The sequence below is a fragment of the Lepisosteus platostomus genome, chromosome 6 (genome assembly GCF_059453375.1).
Source record: "Lepisosteus platostomus isolate fLepPlt1 chromosome 6, fLepPlt1.hap1, whole genome shotgun sequence".
Classification (NCBI taxonomy): Eukaryota; Metazoa; Chordata; class Actinopteri; order Semionotiformes; family Lepisosteidae; genus Lepisosteus; species Lepisosteus platostomus.
Window position 1 is genome coordinate 50,540,344 of NC_142616.1, and position 20,834 is coordinate 50,561,177.

Consider the following 20,834-nt stretch of genomic DNA (forward strand, 5'->3'; position numbering starts at 1 on the left):
TTAAATCTGATTCAGCAAGTTGCACAAAACAAATGCTGAAATCTTTGTGTGCTTTACAGGCTGTAATTATTGTTGACCAATATGAAAATACTTAAGTTTTAACTCTTATTTGCCAACTGTAGCAGCAATTTTGATTTTACTTGACTGCGTCATGTGGGTCTTTTAAATTATGAGTTGTCCTGAAAGAATCACAGGCATCATTAGCCTAATACCCTTTATATAGTATACAGAGGCTACAGTGAAATTCTTACACTGTTACTATTTAAAGACATTTGGCAATAGCCAAAGCGAAGTCATGCTGGAAGAATAGTGTAGTCTAGTGACTTTTTTAATGTACCCATCTTTAAAGATGTACTAAGTAATCAATACAGTTTTTCAGCTGTCTTTTGACAACATTTTGTTTGTGGTTGTATGTTACTGCCCCTATTTTTTATTGCATTCATTGTCTGTTTTAAATGGGTAAAGAAACCCAATTATCTCCAGACCGAAAATTCTAGGAACACTTTCAGTAGGAAACATCTTTTTTCCATTAGAGTTTAAACCGTGTAGAATAGCATCCTCAAGTCCTGTTTTCTAGAATGAAGAAAGAGATTAGAGTAAATTCTTAACTGCATTGTGCTTCTGTGTATTACAGTGGTGATGTAGTTTATTTCACAATTTACAATGGCTGTCTTCTGTAAATGAATAAGGAGGATAGCTTGCAGCTAGCTTCAATAGGCTGCTGTTCATCTGTGTCTACTTTTGCACTGGGGGCTATCTCAGTAGTAGATCAAGAAAACTGTAAAAGGAATAAAGATATTCAGGACATCATGGACATGCATTGAAAGGGGCACTTTTTACCCATAGGGTTGTGGGAGTATGGAACAAGTTATCCAGCTGTGCTGCTGAAGCTCATACACTGGCTTCTTTCAAGAAACAGCTGGATGAGATCCTTGGATCAGTTAAAACTTAACTAAACTTGCTAGATAGACCACATAGCCTCCTCTCATTTGTAACCTTTCTTATGTTCTAGGACTGAAAATGACACATTGCCTTCAAGCCAATGCAGATGATTAGTCAGTTACCTTGTATATGCGTTGCTGTTTTTATGAAGAAAAAAACACTTTCAGGGGAAATTTAATGACAACCTGGTGCCGATGCCACTGTGGTATTGCCATTCAGAATGCAAGCAACCAGCAAAATGTGGTGTTTTCTCCTGTGACAGATGCCCTCAGTAAATTAATGAATTGTCCATTTTACGTAATACGTTTAGTGTAGTCAAATACAAGAGCGTCTATGGTGAACATGTCACTTTCATTGATGTTCTGTGCTGCTTTGAAAACTAACTTTGGATTGGAAGCATTTCGGTTCATACAGTAACAGTTTGAACAGTTTCTAAATCCATGTGGCCTTTAAAGGGAAGTGTTCTTGGGTCGTCCATGTTTCTTTGTGGTCTGACTAGAGAGGGAAGATGACACCTGTTGTGAGGGGGGACCTCACACACGAGAGCAGCTGGTCTCTTGCCTTCTCGTCTTATCCCGGTTTGCTTCGGTCCACAGAAAGACGACACGGCTCATCCAGCAAACCCCCCCCAGCTTCGACATCTCTCTCTGCCTTTCCGCTGTCAACACCGTCGTCGAAAAACAACAAGAGCGGCGGCGGTGGGGGGGGCAGCAGCAACAGTGGTAGCGGTAGCGGCAGCAGCGGCCGCTCGTCCAGTGGCAATGGCGCCTCCTCCAACTCCAAAATCCTGAAACCGGCCAAAGAAAAGCTGCCCAGCATCAGCGGGAACAACAGGCCCATGCACATGCCATACAGCAAGGTGCCTCATGACAAAATGTAAGTGCTGGCTTGTGTACTCGCACTTTGACTCAGCATAGATGGATGTAATGCACTGGGTGACATGTTAAATTTACTGTTCATTTAATCTCTTCTTTGTGGTGCCTTTCCGGCTGCAGTACAGCTGCTTCGCATACATTCTAATTGCCCTGTGATTCTTGGAGAAAGGTCCAGATTTGTCCGTTAGTATCAATTAATGTACTAAAATAAGCAAATTGAAAAAAATGTTGCAAGATAATGGCGGTGCTGCCTCTCCACACATGGATATTGATGGAGCTGTATGTTGTTTTAACTAAAAATCCTTGAGATGCGGCAGTCATCATAGTATTTAATATTACAACCAAGGCATCCAATGCCAGGGGCGGTGGGGTGGCTCAGTGGCTAAGGATCTGCGCCTATGGCTGGAAAGGTGTATCCCAGGGCCGGCAGGGGAATCCTACTCCACTGGGTCCCTGAGCAAGACCTTTAACCCCAACTGCTCCAGGGGCACTGTACAAATGGCTGACCCTGTGCTCTGACCCCAAGCTTCTCTCCCTGTCTGTGTGTCTCATGGAGAGCAAGTTGGAGTAAGCAAAAAGATAAATTCCTAATACAAGAAATTGTATATGGCCAATAAAGTGATCTTATCTTAGTTCAGGTTGGTAGCTGGATCAGCTTTCGTAGGCTGCAAAGGAACAAGTAATAGGTTTATTCCATGCTGAAAAGAGAAGAAAGAAAACACAACGTTTCGGTCGTGGAGCCTTCTTCAGGTGTGAGAAAGACAGGGCAGTAAGCAAAGGTAATGTAGCATAGGGGAACAAAAGCTGGGAGACAGGAGGAGCGAGAGGCGGGAGCAGGGGACAGGCAGTGGCCAAACAGGAAGTGTGAAGTCAGGATAAGTGAAGAGAGTTGTGAAATGAAACCTACAATGATTAGAGAGAATTTAGAAGAAAATTAGTCTGTCGTTGAGAGAAGGGGAAAGGTGTGATCCTAGCAGCTGGATCATTTTAGTTACTGTAGTCTTTCTGACGTTGTAGTTAGAAAAACCAGCTTTGAGAACACAGATGGAGAGAAATGATCATGTGATCAGTGTGATCATGGCCACCAGAGGTGAAATGAGAAACAATAGGCTTGGAGAAATCTTTAATCTTCACAGCCCTAACATGTTCTCTGAAGCGGTCTCAAGAGTCTCCTTCCTGTTTCCCAAATGTAAATGTCTGGGCATTTACTGCAAGAAATACAGTAAATAAGGTTGCTGGAGGTACAAGATGTCATCCGAGTGATCCAGAATTGTCCTGAGGGGCCTTGAATGAGTGTGGTGTTAGATATGTACTTGCAAGTGATACAGCAAGCTCTGTTGGGAAAGTGCCTGGTGTGGATGTTTGCTGAGGGCAGGTCAAGGGAGCTGTGAACAAGAAGGTTACGCAGATTAGGTGGTCGGCGGTATGAGATGAAGGGGTGATCAGAAAATTTGATCTTTTTCCTGATATCAGGAACATAGAAACAGGGAGCAAGGTGGGATTGTCCCCTGGATGGATTAATAATTTTGTGCATCCTGTTTTGCTGCTAAAGTGAAATAGCCCAGTGAAAGAATGTACAGTCAAGATAATTCCTAAAAAGGTTGAGCTGCTTCTTTTAAAACTATACTCTCCTTTGCTGGAATACATATGGAGTAATCCACTGTACAGGTCCACATGCCTGGAGTGTGGGGTGACTGCATCCCTAAATACTGTTTTCTGAGGGGGATTCTTGGGACCTGTTTTGTTGGGGAGGGAGTTGGTTGACGCCAGATAAGGGTTGATGGGAGGAGAGCGTTGGGGAAAACATGACTGTTTCTAAATTTGTTGTGATTATGTGATTGTTGTTTCCTAATGCAAATAATAACTTCAACCTTAGTGATCCTTCAAAAACATAAATTTTGTTTCATTTTCTGTTTAGCATGACTCCTTCTGTGAAAGTGGAAAAGATGCCTCTAAACGCAAGAGTTGACGGTGCATCGTTAAAACCTGTTCCGGGTCCCACCTCTTCTACCACTGTGAGCTCCTCAATAAAGCCAGGCCTTAACTGTCCCTCAATACCAAAGCCACCCCTGCTGTCTCCTGGACAAATTCCCAATGGGAAAGGTCTTCTCTCAACGCCTGACAAGAAGCAAGATGACAGTAATATCAGTAACAAGAGGCAGTTGCACAAAAGACTGTCGGGTCAGTAACTCCATTTGCCAGATTCTACTACTTTACACTATAAAGGGAGGGTTTTTTCTTAATATTTTGTTTGTAGCTTTCAGAAGTGTGACCTCATTTAACATTAATTGCAAGCATACATGTCAATGCTGACAGCTTTAACATTAGTAATTATCATAATACTATGAGGCATATTCTGTTAAATATTAATAATGGTGGTCACTACAGAGGTAGAGTCCTTAAGATCTTGTAATGATGTTGTTTTACTTCTTATCAGAGCGTGAGTTTAACCCTGATTTCCACTGTGGGGTTCTGGATATAACAACACGGAAGCCATGCACAAGATCTTTGACATGCAAGGTTAGTAGAGATGTCTTAAATTTAAATTCCTTTAGAGGCAGAAGGGTGTCCTCAGGGGCTCAAACAATACCTTCTTGGAAAGTATGTTGGGTGTTTTAGTTGAGAGACAATAAGTTCAAATCTATGTTGTACCAGCTGTGATTACTGCTGTACCTCTAGTGGTGGCACTATAAAGTAGAGCCCTGCAGTGGGATTGGGATCTTGTGAGACCCAAGCTAATTGCTGTGGGCGCGAGACATTTTGTCTGTTGCAGGTGGTTCTAGGATAACTTAACTATGGGTGGTTAAGTAACAGTGAATCTGGACTGTTATTATATATGCTGATTAAGTACTGAGAATTCACTTAATTTAGAAAAGGCACACTGATAGCACACAGCAAAGAAGCAATTTCCTTAATCTGTCAGTAGCAAATCATACAGCTAGAACTTCTGTGATGTAACACACACAGTACAGTACAGTGTGTGAGTGCTGATGTGCACATGGCAGAATCCATGTGAATCTGCCAGATAAATCCTTTTTATTCATGGTAACTTAAACTAATTGAAAGATTTTTTTTTTCAATTTACAGGCTTTTACATAACACATTACCACAGAGGCCTTTTTGAGAGCTTTAAAGGGCTGATAAAACTGAATGTTTTAACCTGCATTAGTTAATTAAAATATTACATATTGCCTAATTAGTAGTTTCATATGCTTTTGATTAGGTATGCCTACAATAATGCAATAACAAATATTCATATATTAAAAACTGAGTGAAGAAGGTATTGCAGGGCAATGTGGGACTTGGATTATTGCGTGTGCGTAGGGGAATGATCAGGTTTTCTTGTCAAAGCCAGACATCCATGGCGCAAATATTAGCGGTAGCGGGTGGGATTCAGATAGAGACAGTAGTCCCATGCAGAGCTCTACTATGAGTCTTGTATTGTGAAGAGGATGCCGAAGGCCCGGCAGTGCAGTTTTCAGAGGGCCTTTCCTTTGCAGAGGAAGGGAAAAAGAATACTTGTAGCTTTGAGAAATATAAAAACTGTCAGTCTGTGGTCTCATTAAAATTTAAAACAGAGCGGTATGGTACATAAAAACTAGGGATTGGGGGGAAAAGGTGCATTTAAAATGAATAACATCCCTTTAGAAGCTGAGTATGGATTGTTTCCAACAAAGCAGATGGTTAAGTGCAAGTTTCCTCTTTCCTCAGACACATTCCTTAAGCCAGCGTAGAGCAGTACTGGGTCGAAGAAAGCGCTTTGACGCTTTATTAGCTGAGCACAAAAGTAAAACCAGGGAAAAAGAGCTACATCGGAACTCGGAGTGTTCTCAGCAAACCACCCCTCTCAGGGAACCTCACCCCCCCCAGGAAACACACCAAATCTCTCACGGAAACAACCCCGCCGAGTCCAAGCCTTCAGCACCAAGTAAAGCTAAACCTCACAATCCTAGTCTTCCACGGTGAGTGTCTTTTACACTACTCAGTTGTTTTTGAAAATGGTATTTACCCTTAATTACTCTATAGCCAGCTTCTTAATTATTTTAAGGGTCAATATTACCAAGTGCTGCTGTGGAACACTTTTTCAGTGCCCATTTTGGCATGGATCCACTTTCACTCTAATTTCTCATTTACAATGAAAGCCTGTTTCTCTTCACTGCATGCAAGAGAGAGATTTAGAAATTTACCATTAATTTATAGGTGATTAAAATTTGTCTCTTCACTTTTCACTAGGTGTAGCTTGCACAGATCTATTAAAAACAGCTTTGGAATTTTAAAGCAAGAAAAAAAGTATCTGAGGACAAAACTAAATAAAATGTATCTGTTAAAAGATGAAACGTCAAAAGAAAGATAAATACTTATATAATTTAAAATTATGTATAATGTGTTAAATACATGTATACCATTTAGCCCTTCAGAGATCTACATTTATTTGTGCACTGATTGTCACACATAAGGCTTAGCTTTGACAGATCTCTGTTTTCATCTTCACAGTGTACCTCAAATATCTATTCAATGCAGTGATAACTCAGTGAAAAAAAGTGTTGTCTAGCAGCAGCATAAACCTGAATTTTATTTCCAGCTATGTCTTCATGCTATTAACTACATCGCCTTGCAAACTGTCAGTCATTACTCTTCTCTAACATCCCTTCAATATGTATTCTTTTTACAAGAAATGAGTCTTGTGGCCCTTCTCTAGACTTCTGTATGCTTTTATGATATCGAGATGTTTAACTGGTGAAATCTTCACATTGTGTGATTTAGTGTTTATTTCAAATGTTAAGAAAGAATTTCTTTACAAGGTTTATGATTTTATAGGATGTTTCGGATGTTTGACTTTATTTTCAGGTAAGCCTGAATATATTTTTATTAAAAGAGTGGTTTTGTAAACTAATTGGGAACATTTGCCTATGCAGACCCAATATTTACTCCACGCACCCTGTTGGGAATGTCTCCAGTGACCCTGCGTCAGTCCACGAGTCACCCCACCACTCCACACCAGCAGCTGAGACAGCGTCCCGGCTCTCCAGCGATGAGGGGGAGAATGAGGAGAAGGAAGACACTGTGGACAAACTGGATTGCCACTATTCATGTTATCACCCACGACCAGCAGCTGTAAGCATGCCGTCTTCTTCGCAACTGTTTTTACATAAGTTTAAAGAAAAGAAGAAGCTTGAAATGTATTTAAAACATTTGGGGTTACATTCAGTACTAGCTTCTGGTTTGAGTTCTGGAATATTTTTCTGACTAGCAATTAATTCAGGGTTGTGGCTGTCTAGAACAAACTACCCCAGCCTTTTTTTGGTCGACACGCTGACTTCTTTCAAAATTTGACTGGATAAGTTAGTCAATTAGCCATTAATAGGCATTTTGAACTAATTTGTCTCCTTTTATTTGTACTGTAACTCATTGTATAGTATGTTTTGTATTTCACCATGTTATTTTTTTTAAATCTTTCAAAAACTCAAACTTATTCCTGTGTAGATATTTTCCAAAGTATTTTTTTAAAAGTAAAATTTAATCTTACTATTACTCCCTGCTGTGCTCACTTATGAAAAGTTATTGCATTATTCTTATGGTCCATATGTTGTTTCATAATACACTATCTTAAAAAGGTTTGATTTCTTAATAACGATGGATGGACTGAGGTGTATTTTCTAACAGGTTAAGGATTGTGATTTTTTTTTTTAGTTTTGCTCCTTTGGCAGTCGGCAGTTTGGTAGAAGCTGCTACGCTTTCGACAGACGATGGGATCGTGTTCGATATGCACTTAGCGCTATGGTGGATAAGCATGTGAATTCTCAAATGTGGAAGTGAGTTGCTGTTTCACATAGAACGTGAATATTACATTATTTTTACATGCAGGTTTTCTTTGTTCCTTTAATCTTTGCAGAAAGCATAGAGTTAAATAACATCTAAAAAATTAGTCTATGCTGAGTTGTTTTTTTCCTTCTGGTATAACCAAAACATTTAGCTTTCTTGCAAAATTGTCGATAGTCAGGGTTTTTGGAAATAATTTAATGAGAAAGCTATTCTGCAGCATTAGGTGAATCATCTAGTAAATAGAACTGTACTGTCTTGCAAATCTCCATTGACTTTTAGGGTAAAAATATCAGCAGAAACCCTGAGACGCTCAACGTCCCAACACATTATTAATAAGAACCTTTCTGTGTTTCAGCAGAAGTTGGCTTTATAAGAATCTCATTAAGTGAATGCAAAGGCATAACAATTTATTTGGACTGGCTTTACTGAGTATGACCTCCTGGACCCATTTAGCTAAATTTAACAATGATTGGTAATTACTGGGAAACTACTGCTTTACTGCTTAAGCAATTGCGCACACAAAATAAAATGCAAATATTTGTCTTTGTGAAGTTGTAACAGCTAGAAAGAGTTGTGTGCCGGAAGGTTTAAATTAAGACTAAAACAAAAAATATCACTATTTCCAGTGACACAGATAGTATATTTAGATTAAATATGATGAAGGATAGAAAGTCCTTTGATAAAGCTGGAAAGTGGTAAGTTTTTGTCCAAACTAGAACTGAATAGAATTCCTTTGTATTGTTTAGGTGTTTAACTTCTGAGAGAGTTGCTTTTGGATTTCATTTGTTTTTATTTTTAAAATAATTTTCCAGTTTTCTGAAATAACAGGAAGTAGTCGAATTATTAGGGTAACAATTAAATGAAATGCGTCTATCCACTAGTTTTGAACTTTCTGGTGTTAGTCCAGTAATTTGTCCTGTGTTGCTTTGGAAAGAAATATACATAGACACAACTAGTGACATCTTCTGTTTTACAGGAAAATTCCTCCAGTGTCCGAAAACACAGTGTCCACAGCGCCACACAAGACAAGCACAAGCTCTTTGCCTATGACACACTATGGTGTGAATGCCACAGGATTCCTGTGCCCCTCCTCAGTGATGCCCTCACCAGTGCTGGTCTCCCCTCCCTATGCGCAGTCTTTTGACAGCAAATCAATACTTTCATACGGGACTACTTTAAGTGCCCGTACTTCTCCGTTGAGTTCTATCGACCATGCTGCATACAACACGCAGTCGAGACAGGTGTCTTCTTCGCCCCAAATGCCTTCAGGACACTCAGCAGTACCTTCCCTGTTATCGAGTAGACCTCAGAAATCCAAACCCAGCAGCAAGTCTTTCAGATCCAAGGAGCCTTCTGCAACAATCACTAACTGTAACAGCAGCAGCAGTAGCAACAGCTCGGGAAAGAAAAGGAAAAACAGCTCCCCGCTGCCTGCTTATTCGTCTTATTCTGCAGAGTCACCTTCTTTCAAGAAAAACTGTGCAGTGAACTCTGGCAGCTCAGGGAGCATGTACCACGCATCGGTCACTTCCTCATCCCATGGCAGCGTCCACAACACGGGCCTCAACTGCAGCACCAACAGGACAAACTCTCTCAGCCTCAAACACGACCAATCAGGGAGGGGCCCTCCATCGGGGAGCCCCGCAGAATCAATAAAGCGAATGAGCGTGGTTATGAAAAGCAGCGACTCCACGCTCTCGCTTGGACCTTTCGTTCACCAGTCCACGGAGCAGGCTGTGAACTCGCACAGTGGCTTCTCGCACCCTCACGCTCCCATGGACAGGCTAGAAGGGAAGAAGCGGAAAGGCTCCCCCGCTTCCAGCAGCGTTAACAGCAGCAGCAGCAGACCCAACAAAGTGGCCAAGTCGCCTGGAGTGAACAACATCCATGCAAAGCATGGCCGCACAATCCCAGGGACACAAGGACTTCCAAACAACTCGCTAATACAACAGGTACTCAATGCATATATATTTTATAGCGCCGTTCACAACAAGGTTGCACTAAGGCACTTAACAATGCACGTAACCATACATTTTATGAATACAGAGCAGAAAAGACTAGAAGACAATGGAGGAGATGAACCAAAAACTCCTTAGTAAGGAGAAAAAAAAAGCTCTAGGGGTCCAAGGTAAACTGGCTGCCCAACCCCTTTGGGCATGCTAATATTATATAATTTTTAAAAAAGAAAATAAATGAATGAGGGTATTAATCCATCCATCCATCATGTCTTCTCTATGTCAGTACTCCATACAGATCTCTGTAGACCAGCTAAATCCTCCTAAACGATAGCTATATCCACGATTCCCTCTTCGATCCATGGCAGTGATGCAGCATCCAACTCAGATGGTGCTCAGTCCGGGGCCATCTGGACATGTGGGGAGGAGTATAGGATAGTTTGGTCAAACAGATGCATCTACCTGGTGGGCCATCACAGAGACACACAATGACATGTACTATGCAAAAATAGGCTTCTTCTGTTTTTACTTGTTCAAATTCAAGGTGTCCGTCTTGTCTGTCAATTAAGTACAGCTCTCCCTTCACAAATAAGGCTTTCAAGCCTCAGACAAGGCGTTTTATCAAATTAGGCATTTTTTCATGTGTACAAAACTGTTGGGGGTAGACACTCCTGCCTACACACTGCCATATTTCTCATTCCTTGTATTAAAGCTATTGTGAAACAAGTAATATGTTTATATCTGAAAAACTGACCAAGGCTAGGGGGTATAACATGAAGTAGCTATACACAGAATTTGGCATTTTTATTCTTTGGCTTAATATGAATGTTATATACGCTGGGCAAACGTCCCGAGATCGAATTCTTCCGCGACGGGGGTACCTTTAAAGCGGAGGCGATGGCACCGAAAATTTTTGGCGCGCCCTCTCTTTAAAGCCCTGGCCAAATACGAAGACAGTACGTACAGTTATAATTCAAACGGAATTAAAAACTACACATCCCAGTTACCATGGTGGTGCTTGTGATCATTGCGTTTAACCAACGAAACAGGGCGAAAAATCAGTCACATGACTTTGGGGCAGAGTTTCGAAAGCTTAACCTATCAGCAACAAAGCGAAATTTACACGATAGGCTACCTCAAACTGTCAGTTACACGACTGTGTATGTCGCTTAAGCCACTCCTATTTGGCATTTTAGTTATGGAGGCGAGAAGACGCCCCCCCCACCCCACCCCACCCTCTGGGTGTCTGATTTGCCGCCATGTTTAACCGTCCGTGTCCGAATCGCAGTAGCTACGCGTACGAAATAAAGTTCATCCCAGCTACAAAACATATATTTTTGTGGTAAGAGGGCGCAAAACATCAGTATTTACTGCTATTAATTACTGTACGATTTATAGTTGAAATCTGAGCCTAGATATAAAGTTAGATATAAAGTTAAAATCTCGACAAAGCAATGTAGGAAATACAGAGAAAAGAAATCCTTTCTGACATCTAAAATCAGTGTCGATCAAGGTCTCTAAAACGAACAAGAAAAAGAGGATTTTCGGAGGGCAATTACGCTGTGTTTATGTAGGATAAGTGATCTATGAGCAATCTAATTTCTTGTTCGTTTAAAACAGTGAAATGTCAGCTGCAAAAGATCGCACCAGAAACAGCACTCTCTCTGTCATAGACGTTCAGGAAAGGCTGAATGAAGTCATGTCAAGAACAATAATTCGGTGATCAATAATAACAGTTGTAGGACAAGAAACAAAAGATAATGAAAACTTCTTTAGGCTAAAACTCAAGTTCATTCTACAAATTAAGGCAAATGAAAATTCAGGATGTTAAAGTGCTAGAGGTGTAAAAAATACAAAAATGCACATGAGTAAAAAGTTTTAGAAATGGAGCAGGTGTTGCTTTGAAATAAACAAACAGAAAAAAAGCCATGACTAAAGTGCAGAAGAGGTATGCAGGAACACTTGCTTAGATATACAAAAAAAATCACAAAAAGGTGTATGTTACAAAAGAACATGCAAACATGTTCATCATGTACATCAATTTCCCTTCACGATCAATAAAGTCTTGTCTATAAACATGAAACAGAGTGAGGAATCAGAAAATTAGCATGCATAAAAAACAGCAATTCTGTCAATAAGCCCTAAATGAATTAATAGCAACCATGGTTTCATAGAGGGCTTCTCAGATAGTTGGGCATTCAGGTAGATTGCCAGGTGAAAGGATTTGTAAACATACTTTGTTAAAGCAAGTCAGTTTTTTCTGCAACACATAAAAGACATTTTTCCAAGAAAGTTTAGCCTTTGTCACTAATGAAACCACTAAATAAAGACATAAATATAGAAATCTTAAGATTTTTTTATTCAATGTTGGTAGCAGGATGAACTGTGCTAAGTGTATATTTTGTCGCAGAGTTGCTGCAAGATGTTAACAGTGAAAAAAGGTATTTAGAAATGAGTTATTTCAAGAAGAAAATGTTCAGAATAATTGCAAATCTAGCAGGATAGAGAAAGCACAGAAAACAGGCAGTTAGATTGATCAGATTAGTATGAAAAGTTATTTAGCAAAGGGAATGAGAAGAGTGACAAACTAGTATGCTTTAGATCTTTTTATCTGGACCAGGGAAAACTGATCATGTTTCTCTATAACAATAATAAAAAACTTTATTTTATATATCACCTTTAAAAGTGGCATCTCAAAGCAATACAGTAGATATAAAAACAGATTACAAAGTAAATACATATAAGAAAGACAAGCAGTTAGAGGTGCTACCAAAATTAGAAAATGAAGCAGATACAGACACTTAGTCTTCTGAAAAGAAAGGGTCTGAGGTTAGATTTAAATGCACTCAGGGTACGTGACTGATATCACTGGGAATACAAATTGAGAGCTCTGGGGTGCAGCTAGAGAAGACCCTGTCACCCACAGAATGTAGATGTTCTTGAGGACAGCTAGAAGACCAGAGTCAGACGGACAAAGGTGGGGAGTAGACAGATAATAAGCCATATACTGTAGGTACTGAATGAGGATAAGGATTTTGAAGTTGACTCGAAACCTGATAGGTAACCAATGCAAGGACTTGAAAACAGGTGTAATGCATCCCTGATAGGATTCTCGCTGTCATATTCTGAACATATTGAAGATTGCTCAGTGTGGATTTAATTTCCCCAGTGAACAGGATGTGCATTTATTAATTCTAGAAAAAAAGCCTTTCTTGATTTCTCTAGTTCTTAGTTTCTCTAGTTCCCTTTAAAATAAACTATTATTCCACAATGCAGAGTATTACATGGACAGTATTTACACATGATATTTGTGATTTAAAGAAATAACACAAGCAGCTTTTCGAGATTTAAGTGTTGGCTGAGTTATTGCAGGATAAACTAGAGATGTTGGTAAGAAGATAATTTTGGGATAGCTGAGGAATACACTGATGATAAGAACACTTCCTAATGGGGTTAGGCATACTTTTGATGAAGATGATGAGGTTAACAGACTGTATGTTTACATAGATACTGAAATGAGGATTGTATTTTAGATTTTGTGTAGTTGCTAGCATTGAACTGTGTGTTGGATGCACATGAATTGAAGGAATGGGCAAACATAGCTGATGCGGATCCACAGAGCCAGCATATTAAGATGTTTATAATTAGAGGCAATTTGTTTAAATAACTAGGTATGGATACTGATGTGCAAGAGAGGTGGAAAGGCTGTTTCCTTAAGCCAGCACTATAAAATATTTTATTTTCAGTGAGATGCTGCCATTTCATAGTGGGTTTCTAACACTGTGTATAGTTCCATCCACACAGTGCCTTTACTTCCATCCATTTCTAATCTCTTTATCCAATACAGAGGATTTGGAGCCTATCCCAGTAAGCAACGGACACAAGGCAGAATACACCCTGGACATAGCGCCAGTCCATCACAGGACAGACAGACACAAACACACACACACCAGGGCCAGTTTTCCCATAAACCAATTAACTTACCAGTATGTTTTGGAGTGCGAGAGGGAGTCATATCACACATATGGAGAAAAACCATGTAACCCAGAGAGAACATGCAAACCCCACACACACAGGATGGCAGGAATTGAACCTAGGACCCCAGTGCTCCAAGATAGCAATGCTAACCACTTTGCCACCATTATAAATGGATGGATATCTTAGTTATCTTTCTAGTTCACAGGTTTGCATGCAAAATTTAATTTTGAAAGCCACTGAGACATCAGGTACTACTGTTGTATTTATGAAAAAGAAACAAAACAAAAAGCATACTAACAACTGTGCCATCCTACTCTTTAGTTAATACAATTTATTATTTATAAACAGTTAACATTGTTAGCAAAATATTTTGAATTATATTTAACCCTATTTTTTCTTTAGTTTTGTATTTAACTTATTATATGATAGTCAGATTTAATGTATATTTGAACAATGAAAATATATTTTTACAAGATGCGGGGGAAAGTGCAACAAATTATTACAGTGCTAAATTTAATATTGATTGCTAATAGTTTATGCTAACACCTAACTTTCTTAATTAGATGTATTTAAAACAGTGAACTAAGTGTAACATACCATTCAGAAATACAATCGAGAATAGTTTTGTGGTGTTTGTATGGATGAAACGTTTCTAAAATGTATAACGTAACAAAATTAAAGACGATTAAAATCTGTAATCTTTCCACTTGTAATGTCATTAGACAGAACAAGAAGTTTCTGCTTTGTCTAAGGATGGTATCAAAAAGTATCTAAGTGGTGAAAAAGCTGTGCTTAATGATAATTAAGTGACTTAAAAGTAAAAAGAGATGGTTCATATTGCTTGATTAATTTTAAAAACGAAGTTATAAATGCAGACGCGATCGCTGCCATAAGCGCTCCAGGCAGTAGAACGTTCGTTCTGTACTGCTGCGCTCCGTGCCTCCTCCCTCTCTCGGTGCCGCGCCCCTCTCTGACGGAGCGCAGTGGGCGGAACACTATTTTCAGAGCCTCTGATTGGGGAAAAAAAGACCTGCTGATCAGTTTCACACACCAGGAAGAGAAAAGAATGGGATTTTTTCTCTTCGAAACGTGTGTTGTCTTTATGAAATTCGTGTATTTTAAACGTTTAATTAAGAAGTAAAAACCTTACAGCGTACACAAAGATTCTGAGCTGATCACGAGGAAGAAAAATCACCCATTTTCCGCGCATAAAAAGTGGTTTTTAACTCTAGAAACCTGTTTTTATATGTTTTAAAGTCGTGCAATGTCTAAGTTAAGCAGGAACACATCATTATATCTCATTATTTATTTATTTTTTAAAAAATTTAAGAATAGTTTGCCCAGCCTAATTAAGGTAAAAGATTGAAGCCCATGATGTGGTATACAGGACTAGAGTTCATTCTGGTTTCTTCAGTGTTACCTAGTACAGGACCAGTACTAATTTAGTCAGTCTTAAATTTAGTCTTAGTCAAGTCAACTAGTGCCTATTAGTCATAGTCATTTTCTAGTCACCCACTTTTAATGATCTAGTCGACTAAGTTTTGACGATCATAAGTCTTACTTTTAATCAACTAAAACAGATTCAGTTTTAGTTAGATTTTAGTCAAGCTGTTTAATTTAATAATAAAAGATATAAAATACATAGAAGATGATTAAATGTATCTCTAAGAAAATATCTAATACATCTGATAAGTCTGTGTTGCACAATCTAAAGTGTATCGAGTCCCAGAAAGTTCAAATATCAAACACAAGAAACATTTGTGCAATAAAGTGTTAATAATAAATCATCTTCAAAAGAGACATTGTATGAATCTTTCCTAGGAAAATCTGTTTTTGAACTGTTAATAATAATTCTGTAAATTTACATAAGGTTTTTTGTAAAGTTATTTTTTCAACGCAATATTGTTATGAATTTGTTTTGAGGCTCCTGACAATACTGAATTTGCAATAACTATAAGGGAATTTCTGCATGGGTTATTAAAAAATATTAATAATAGGACAGGATAAGCGATACATTCTTTAAATTAACTGGTATAGTATTATAACTAGCCATTTTGACGCCATAATATTTCCATTGAACAACTATATAAGAGTAGTGTAAGAGTAGTTTAAGTGCTTATGACGTCATGCTAGTATCATGCTAACACAGTGACAGGCCTGTGCTGCAGGTGTGTCAGTGCTTTCACTCAACATTCTTCTGAAGAAATAAGTAAATAAGAAATAAATGCAGGCACGTGCTGTAAGATGTCGACGCTATGATATTGAGTATTTTCTCACTTATCTTAACACTGAGCCATTTAAACAAACTACATGTAAATAAAGAGCATTCTCTTCAGATGGCTGTTATATGCTGTGAAATATAAAGTACACAAAAAGCATTTTACAAACTAACATTAGTTTCTGATTAGAACACTACTACGAAGCTGAAATGCAGCGCGTGTGGCGTGTTCGACCAACTCTCACATTTTAAGAGTAACTTCTTACACGTTAATCTCTTGCCAAGACGGAAAATAGTAATTTCCTAATATGCAAAAATATGATTTATTCTTGCTTTGTTTTCTAGTTCATTTTTTAGTAGTATAAAACTTATTTTTTTATACAAAAGTGTCTGAAATGCAGTGCTCTGACTCATATGGCACTTCAGTTTTTTGTCGTTTTCATAATTTAGCTGCGTTTTTTTATCTTCTGTAATGTTTTACAATAGCTTTTTGGTTTGCTCGTCCTATATAAAGTACTGCCAGACTCCAGATCTTTTTCGTCCAGCTGAAAACATGTATCGCAAGCATTTCTTGCATCTCCATGGCTTTTCTTTTTATAAAAAAAGCGAGGTGCTCTAGTTTTAATATTTAATCTAATTACTGCAGTGTATACATCTCATTGTTTATCTGGATACCAACCAATTAACAAATAATAAGAATTCCTAACATGAACTGTGGAAGACTGGCTGGAAATGAGGGACAGACAGAGAACATGCAGGAACATGGCGCACCCTGATACTTGCGATTCTCACATCCCTGGGATTATACTGCTATTGCTCAGACCAAGTAAGCGCACAAACTTCATGCGACAAAATTCATTTCAGTATGAGTTTTAGGCAGATGTAATTTCGTCTCGTCTTAATTCACTCAAACAAAAATCCAAGGCAGTTTAGTCATAGTCATTGTGGGTTATTTTCGTGAGCGTTTCGTCTTCACTAAAATGAAAAACAGGTGGTTCATGAACATTTTCGTTGCCTAAATTAACACTGCACAGAACAAATCTAGTACCCTTCTATAAAGCTGGTGTGACTGAAGTATTGGGTTAAAGGCAGTTGTTCAAAGGTATGGTTGTAGTGTTTGTATTTGAAATTCAGTTGCAAACCCCTCCGCTAAAGAATGAGCTTTTACAACTTCTCAATGTTGCACTGTTGTGAACATCCCCCAGCTATACTAAGACATTTGGTCAACTTCAGTTTAAAGGTGAAATAGAAGAGGACCAATTCAATGAAGTAGTATTGTTTTAATCTTGTACTTATTGCTTTTCCCCCTTTTTTCCAGCCAAAGGCGCGTCCCTGACGACTGCTGTTTTAGTTCTTGCTTCGAAAAAGAACTGGACATCAAGCAGAGACATACTGGTCTGGTCTCTGATTTTCAAGAGGCCTTTGTTATCTCAGCTTCCCATGTTCCTCAGGGCTGGAGCTCTACTGAACTGTCAAGTTACATCAAGGAATTCCCCAAAGCCATGTCTGTAGCAATGCCACAGTCGAGGTTCCATGCCAACACTGGATGAAGATCCATCAGGCTGTTGCTCTAATCAGTGTTAATAGTGGAAAGGACGTGCTGACTACACATCTATGAGGTTGTCCTTTGAAGAATAGTGTATGCAGTGACCTCACACTAAAATATAAGGTACAGATAAGGGCTGGGCAACAAGTGGTGGGTTAATGCCTGCGTATTTGTACCCAAAACCAAAAGTTGCATGAGGGAGTGACCTGTGTGTTACTAATATGATGCTTTGGTTTCTACCAATCTCTTCCTTGTAGTTGGATGCAAGTGCACAATCTGTGTGTTCAGCAGGACAGACTCTGCAGAACTACTTGGATTAAAACCTAAAAAGCCTAGCTTCTGAGTAGGCAAGTAGGGTTAAGAAACTGTCAGGAGTTTTTTTTGTTTAGACAGATCACTTTGACGGTCACTGTTCAGTTTCTCGGGAACATTATTTTTGTTTCTGACTGCTTATTTGTTGTTAAATCATTTCAGTATTTTTAGCATTTATCCATCAATTAATTCTAGATTGATATTCAGCTGCTGAAGCATAACCATTTGGAGCCACTGAATATTGTTCATGCCCCCATTTTATGCAAGTGGTAGTTTACATTACATTGAAAAAAAAGTTTTATTTAGAGGGAGAAACGTTCTGCGTAGCACTGAAAAGACCAAGCATTGTGAGTTTTTTGTTCTAAATAAAATTTTCAATGTGATATGACAATGAAGTTCCTCTTAAATAGGGAAATGCTGACTCTGCAGATGGTTGTGCATTTTAGCAATTGCAATTACACTTAATTGTCACATGTGTCACCTTATAATGTGAATATAATTGCCTGGATGATTGGATTATGTCACAATTTTTTTAAGTTATTATATACAACCTGTTGGTCAAAAGAATACAAATATATAAGTGCTTAGTCTTTAAAGTAAATCTCACTTCAATAATCAGCGATTACTACACTAAAATTCAGATATTATTTATTTCTATTTTACCATGAATTTATGAAGTTTTTACATCAAACAGTTCACTAGAATTTATGCTTGTGGTTATTTATAAACCAGTGATCCTTAACTTCTGTAGTTTTCTTGCACAGTTTTTCAATTGTTAGCTTTGCAAACTTACTGATAGGAGTTTTAAGTGAAGGCAATTACATACAGTGGCTATTTTAACTCCTGAGGTTTTCTTAACCCTATCTGTCACTTAAAGAACAAAATTATAAAGCAGAGTCAGTTTTGTATCTTTATTTTGGCTTTTCTTGTAATGGATTATACAAATATTGAAGTATCCCTATTTCAGAATACATATTTTGTTAAAAATGTACATATTTAAATATGTATTTTTGCACAGGCATTTTTCTTATATCCAATTTTGGTACAATTGAGATCATCAATATTTATTTATTTAGTAAATAATAAATAACAACTTAAAGGACTTTTATTATTTGAAGTGGTTCACTGCCAAGCCAATAATGCAATATGCCTATAACAGAAATTGATGGACATTTCTTTACTATGTACTGGGATTCTTTGAAGGTTAAGTGTTGTCATTGAGCTCTGTCATATGGAAAAGCAAAGAAAATCTTAATTCTGGAAGGTCTTACAGTTTTGCTTTTTCATGTTGGTTTTCCAGGTGAGCAGAAAAACTCCAGTCTGACCAGCTCAGCTTCACAAATGTCCAGTATGTAATCAGTAACATCCCCAGTTCCTTTTTGGCAGCACTTTCCCTTTAATGTCTTGGGAGTAGGGCAATTAGAACAAGGAAGAACAACTTTAAAACAATGCAACTGCTTGCATCATTGTTGCCAAACGTTTAATTTGAAACACTGCTTTTTACTGAAGACTTTGTTTGCAGCTTTTAGAAAATAATGGGGAAAAAAGAAAGTGCCTGAAAATAGTTTCACACTATGACTGTTTTAAGGACAGCTGTTTTTTATTTTTTTTTATAAGACTTGAATGTTTAAAATTGTTTAGGAGCTTGCTTTTTCCACCTGACAGTGGTTCTTAATTGTGGAAAAAACACCAACACTTATGTCAGCTAGCCTCAATGTCAGAATCTCTTCTTCAGAAGATTATGTACGGACCTGACTTATTTTGAAAACCATAAGAGAAACATTTTTGGTTTTCCCATTCGGTCTGGTGACACTGATTCTTTTAGACTACTGTTGAAATTAAATCCAGTTCTGTTTCAAGAATGAAAACTGAGCTTAATAAATGTTGGCCTCCATGTGTTTCGTTAAGATCCAACTATTTAAACTAAAAGAGAAATCTCAAAAGGTGTTTTGTTTACCTTAACATTCAAACTTTTCTGACAGTTCTGCCAGTGTTTCCAAAACATAGTACTATACAAATCTTTGTTTGATTAAGCACTACACGTATGTAAATGTGAATTAAAGCCAGAACGCAGCTTGCTTGTTGAGAATGGTTCTAAAAGCAAACTCCTGTGTAAAGTGTGAATAGTTGATTTTTGTATACATAATCAAATGCATTTGATCAGCTGGACTTTTTGTGTTGGCTGCTATATAATTCATGAACAAATGTAGTAGGATAGAGATTTACTTTAAATATTTAAAGAAAGATTGTATAGTCTATTTGTTTTGTAACAGGTTTCTGTAAATAAAAAAATAATTTATACTGTTATTTATACGTAAAACAAGTCTTGGCTTCTTTTTCTGATATTTGTTCCTTTTTATGTTCAGTAACTCAGTGAAATCTGTAGGGATATGGTAAGCATAACACTTCAGGAGGGCACGTACTAAATGAACATTCTCATGCACTGTCCTTAGCATAATGATTTTATCTTGAAAGGTGGAGTACAAGATAAAATCTTTTTTTTCATAGAAACATGCTTCAATCTTAAAAATTTTAATGAATATGGTAAACCCCTAACCATGGTAACCTATGATGGAATTTGACATTACAACATTAAGAAAAAATCTAAATGCTTAATAGAAAAATTAAATCAGTTTTAAATGCCAAATATTCTTATATAGGGTAAACATGGGTCTTCATGACCATTAATTTATGCTCCACAAATGCTAACCCTCCTTTCAATTACTGTCAATAATTCTTAGAAATGTTGTGATTACTGGATTCAATTAGCTCTAGTTGTCTCTAACAGTCCAAAGACAATGCTGCCGACTTTAATTGACTGGGCCAATGTAATTGTCTACTTGTCCTCTTCGTTTGAATTTTGTAGTATTTTGATCAAAAGGTGTGGGGGTGTTACCCCGTCATCAAGGCCAAATTTCCTCCCCACTGATAGCGGATAAGTGGCAAGAACACTGACGCACTTTGGCTGCCATCGTTTTATCCAGGTGGGTGCTGCATATAGGTGGAGGTGAGTCTCCACTACCTGTAGAGCACTTTGAGTGGAGTTACCAGGAAAGCCCTATATAAGTGTAAGAAATTATCCTATTTTTATTAACTGCTCAAATCTTGCTTGAATGCTATATTGTGGTACATAATGCACACTTAAAACTACCTGCATTTCTGAAAACTGTTACTACATGCATCAC

At 38.0% G+C, this 20,834-nt stretch overlaps 1 protein-coding gene across 7 annotated transcripts in view; it reads left to right on the forward strand.

The window, feature by feature from the left end:
* Positions 1 to 19,972, forward strand: part of atxn7 (ataxin 7) — a 63,763-nt gene extending 43,791 nt beyond the window's left edge. For all 7 annotated transcript variants that reach the window (XM_088636224.1, XM_088636223.1, XM_088636228.1 and 4 more), the window contains 8 exons: positions 1,539 to 1,818; positions 3,736 to 3,998; positions 4,255 to 4,337; positions 5,529 to 5,779; positions 6,734 to 6,932; positions 7,509 to 7,630; positions 8,617 to 9,592; positions 17,110 to 19,972. In XM_088636224.1, coding sequence (XP_088492350.1) covers positions 1,539 to 1,818; positions 3,736 to 3,998; positions 4,255 to 4,337; positions 5,529 to 5,779; positions 6,734 to 6,932; positions 7,509 to 7,630; positions 8,617 to 9,592; positions 17,110 to 17,127 — 2,192 coding nt within the window. In that variant the 3' untranslated portion in view covers positions 17,128 to 19,972. The remainder of the gene's footprint in view (positions 1 to 1,538; positions 1,819 to 3,735; positions 3,999 to 4,254; positions 4,338 to 5,528; positions 5,780 to 6,733; positions 6,933 to 7,508; positions 7,631 to 8,616; positions 9,593 to 17,109) is intronic.
* Positions 19,973 to 20,834: the final 862 nt, after the last annotated feature.